The 4,555-nt window shown below is 56.8% G+C and overlaps 1 protein-coding gene across 1 annotated transcript; it reads right to left on the bottom strand.

Annotated features, from left to right (window-relative positions):
• On the bottom strand, positions 1-2,247 carry LGALS3 (galectin 3). The gene is made up of 5 exons (XM_009807973.2): positions 2,230-2,247; positions 1,574-1,912; positions 1,271-1,359; positions 832-1,000; positions 1-156 (listed from the first exon to the last, which is right to left on the bottom strand). Exons 1-5 carry the CDS (start codon positions 2,245-2,247, stop codon positions 1-3), a joined length of 771 nt encoding a protein of 256 aa, XP_009806275.2.
• Between the last annotated feature and the right edge of the window lie 2,308 nt (positions 2,248-4,555).

The following is a 4,555-nucleotide window of genomic DNA, read 5'->3' as shown; positions in this document are numbered from 1 at the left end:
TTATATCATGGTCGGCATGACGCTGGTGAGGGTGATGTCCCCAGCAATGCAGAGTTTGGTGATCTCGTTCAGCTTCTTCTCGCGGAAGTTATACCGCAGCAAGTGAGCGTCGTTGACCGCTACCTTGAAGTGATCCACCTCGCAAAGGATCTGGAGCTGAAATAAAAACCCCAAAAGATAACCATCAGATTTGTTCTACAAAGAAGTTTTCAGCCATGGACTCGAGCAGGCTGGCACTAGCTGCCAGCTGAGTCCAGACCGGTGGCATGTGGATGAGCTGGTCCAGCAACTCCACCGGTGACCTTTGCCTTTCCCAAAGCCCTGCTGTACTTTTCCTCCTTTGTGTTTTAGCCCACAGTTTCTGTCTCCTTGTGACTATGATAGTATTTTCAAGAAGCAGTACTGTACGCTTTGCACAGCGAGAGCTGCGTTCGCACCAAACATGAATCTATGTTGCAGGAGAAAGATCATGAAGAGAGCTTGGCTGCTAATGGGGGAAATGCTTTATAGAAACCTGCCCAACAACTGCTGCAGAACGACAGTGTAAATAAGGAGGATTTAATAATAAATGGGAATAACAGAAGTGGGGAGAAGTTATACCCCGGGCACCTGGACCTGCCGGCGGGGATAAGAAGTGCAGGGAGGGTGCCGTAGACCTGCTGTGCCGGACAGCCAGGGACGACTGCCCGAAAAGCACCTCTGGGAGCTGACTCCTGTGCAAAAGCACCACAGTCCTTACAGCGAGTCTTGTTGCACAGCCCTGACCAAACCCACCCAGCACGCGGTGCAGGTGCTGTTGGCACATTGAGTTTTGGGGGTTTTTTTTGGTACCTTGAAGGGTTTTCCAGCTTCAAATGGAAACCTAGGAGCCGTCCTCTCCTCCTGTCCCCAGTTATTCTGGAAAATTGAATTACAGACGATGACTTTCCTGTTGTCTTCCTTGAAGCGGGGATTGAAGTGGAAAGCAATGTCATTCCCTTTCTTGAAATCCAGTGAAAACCTGCAAAGACAATAATGGATTTGCTGCTTTTTTCTATGAAAGCCTTGGGCTCTGGTACAGGGCTTGCCAAAAGTAGCAGCCAGCGGGCAGAAAAAAACCCACAGACCCTCTTAGGCGATGACAGGGCATTTAAACACTTATTTCATATAATATTTGATTTGATACCAGGCAGGTGTTACTCAGGAATGGAAGGCAAATTCCAGCCCCCCTGCTCCGTCCAGCAGCGCCCCATGGAAACCCCCCACCGTCAGTGCTGGACACCCCCGTTACCTGTTTGGGTTGGGGTTGACGGTCCCCGTGATGGTTATGAGCATCCGCGGGGCGAGTCCTGCCTGGAGGGGCAGCTCGAAGGGGACTTTCTGGGAGACAATGGGGATTTGGTGTTAACAGAAAATCACGTCCAAAGCCAAATGCTCGGGCACAGGCTGACTTATGGTGTGATAACACAATGGGGTGACACGGTGACCAACCACCCCCCACCCCGGGGGACAGCCAGCACCAGGTCCCTCCCGTGGCCAAGAAGAATCAAGCAGTGAAGACACAGAAACCCTTATAATATAATGGAGCCATTACCATGGGAGGAGCTGGTCCCCCCTGCGAAGGAGGGGGCCCAAATCCAGGGCCACTGGGTGGTTGTCCTGGGGCAGGATACGGCCCTGGTCCTGCGGGTGCTCCAGGTGCTCCCGGATACGGTCCCTGTCCTGCTGGTCCTCCAGGATACGGCCCTGGTGCTCCAGGGTACGGCCCCGGTGCTCCAGGATATGCTCCCGGTGCTCCAGGATAGGTCCCAGGAGGGCCGGGATATGCCGGGAACCCCCCAGGAGCCGGCGGCTGGTTCCCCCAGGAGGGCCAGCCTTGGGGGGGGGGGGCACAGGGAGTGGGGTTGTTGTTGGTGGTCAAAGCGTCGGATAACTGGGGACAGAGGGGAGAGGAGGAGGGTTAGGTGGGTGACATTAATCCTGGGGTCACGCTGAGTCCTCCAACATCCATCTTTCATAGCCTACAGCATGTGCCGAGAGCAAGAGCTCAACCTCTCCCCAGCTCCCGGAGCGGGGATTGAGTGCCTGGGCTGAGGTTTCCAGAAAACCAGTAAGTGCCGATGTAACTGGAACAGATTTGGGGAGTAACGCAGGCTAGCAAAGACATGTTCCCATCCCTGCCAAAGGTCCCGGCTTCAGGGCAAGGCAACAATCCCAGACCCCATGTATTTTAAAGAAATCCATACTTACAGAGAAACCGTCTGACATTTTTCCTAAAACAAAAAGACAAAGGACGCTTAAGCCATTTTTAACATACACCATCCAAAAAACAGAGGTTTTTGAGAAGAGTTACAGTTTACAGCGGCAACGGGCTGGAAATTGGTAAGTCCCCGCCACGTACCTGCCAGGCAGAGCCGACAGCTCCAGTACCGCAGAACAAACCTTTGTCTGATACCTGCGGGAGAAATCGAGGGTCACTGCCATGAGCAGCCTGAACGGCTCCGGGGGTGAATCCAGCCCAAACACCCTCCAGATGAAGTCATGCGCTGCGGGGTTGATGTTGATGCAACGCTGTCGTTGACCTTACATGGTGTCAAGCACAGAGGAGGGTACCGGACTGTGGGGACCCAGTGCTGCTCTGCCCCGAGAGCTCTCGGCTCCCTCCAGCCTCTCGATGGGTTTTTCACTGGGATTTTTCTCTCTGCTCACAGGGAAGCACTGCACGGGATCACGAACCACATGAGCACCCTTGTTCTCCAAGAACCACGGGTCAACATGGAGCTCTGCATTTCATCTACCCAAAAAACGCCCGTGCCAGATCCGCTCCGCCCGTAAGTCAGGAAGGTTTATTCCAGCCTCAGAACACTTTTTATAACGGAAGAAAACCCCAAAGGGCGGTGTGGTGAGCTCTTCTTTCTGCCTCCAGCAAACCCACTCTGCAGCCAGCCTGCCGCTGTCACCCCGGCTAGTTTGGTAGCACTGGAGGCTGGCAAGGCCCTTTCCGGGGAGGGGTGACAGCAGCGTGGGGAGCCATGGCCACCTCCCTGCCCTGGCTGGCAGTGGGGGGAACACAGTCACCTCCCTGTCCTCTCTGGGGACACACACGGCCACCTCCCTGTCTTGGTGGGGGGGACATGGTCACCTCCTGTCTTGGCTGGGGAGACACACGGCCACCTCCTTGTCTTGGCTGGGGGGACACGGTCACCTCCCTGTCCTGGCTGGGGGGACACAGGGCCACCTCCTTGTCTTGGCTGGGGGGACACAGTCACCTCCCTGTCCTCTCTGGGGACACACACAGCCACCTCCTTGTCTTGGTTGGGGGGGACACAGTCACCTCCCTGTCTTGGCTGGGGGGACACACGGCCACCTCCTTGTCTTGGCTGGGGGGACATGGTCACCTCCCTGTCCTCTCTGGGGACACACACAGCCACCTCCCTGTCTTGGTGGGGGGGACATGGTCACCTCCCTGTCCTGGCTGGGGGGACACACGGCCACCTCCTTGTCTTGGCTGGGGGGACACGGTCACCTCCCTGTCCTCTCTGGGGACACACACAGCCACCTCCCTGTCTTGGTGGGGGGGACATGGTCACCTCCCTGTCTTGGCTGGGGAGACACATGGCCACCTCCTCGTCTTGGCTGGGGGGGACACGGTCACCTCCCTGTCCTGGCTGGGGGGACACACGGCCACCTCCCTGTCCTGGCTTGGGGGACACATGGCCACCTCCTCGTCTTGGCTGGGGGTGACACAGGGCCACCTCCTTGTCTTGGCTGAGCAGACATGGCCACCTCCCTGCCCTGGCTGGGGTGCTGTCTGGCTGTGCGGGACTCCGGGTGACACCCACACCCACACAGGCTCTGCGCAAGGGGAATGCGCCCGATGACAACGCTCTGCCCCCCCCAAAGGCATAAGAAGAAGCGGAGCTGCTCGGTGGGATGAGTAACGCGGCGCTGGTGCCCACCCGTGTCACGAGAGAGGTTTTGGCTTGCACGCCGGCCGCATCCAGCGTTACTCACTTCCCCATCCCCGAGGCATCATCCCGGAGAAGATTTCAATAAAAAACCCCCAAACAAATCCCGGGGGGGGGCCTGCAGCAGCAAACACGAGCTGCTTTGGGGTGGGCTACAAATCCAGCACAGCGCGTCGGGGGACACGCAGCCACCCCACGAAACGTGGGATGGATCCTTGCAGCGAGAAGAGGGTGGCACCCATGGGTGGAGGTGCCCTTTCTCCCCCCACCCAAACCCACGCATCCCCAATCGCCTGGCAGGGAGCTGCGGGAGGGACACACATGCCACCGGCCGCTCCAGGCCAGTGGATAAAAGTTTTCTGAGTCCACGCTGAGCCGCTCTGCCGCAGCAGGGCCGAACGCATACCTGCTGGCGTGCAGGAATAGCCGTGGCTCTGAGCTGAATTCCTCCCGTCAAAGAGAGCATTCATAAAAGAAGAGGGGGGGGAAAAAAAAAAAAAGGAGAGGCAGAAACAGGGAAAGAAAAGGAAAATTCCAAATTGAAAACAGAGAAGGAAAATTCTCTTTGGAAGAAACGTTTGGATGCACAAAGGTCACAGCAAATCTGG

Source organism: Gavia stellata, chromosome 7 (assembly GCF_030936135.1).
Source record: "Gavia stellata isolate bGavSte3 chromosome 7, bGavSte3.hap2, whole genome shotgun sequence".
NCBI classification, from domain to species: Eukaryota; Metazoa; Chordata; class Aves; order Gaviiformes; family Gaviidae; genus Gavia; species Gavia stellata.
Note: the sequence above shows the minus strand (reverse complement) of the source record. Positions and strands in the feature narration are given on the sequence as shown.

What these genes read in the sequence shown, in the direction of transcription:
- LGALS3 (XM_009807973.2), bottom strand. An exon ending in GTCAACCCCAACCCAAACAG is followed by an intron (nt 1,001 to 1,270) that starts GTAACGGGGGTG and finishes TTGTCTTTGCAG; the next exon opens with GTTTTCACTGGATTTCAAGA. An exon ending in AAGCTGGAAAACCCTTCAAG is followed by an intron (nt 157 to 831) that starts GTACCAAAAAAA and finishes TTTTTATTTCAG; the next exon opens with CTCCAGATCCTTTGCGAGGT.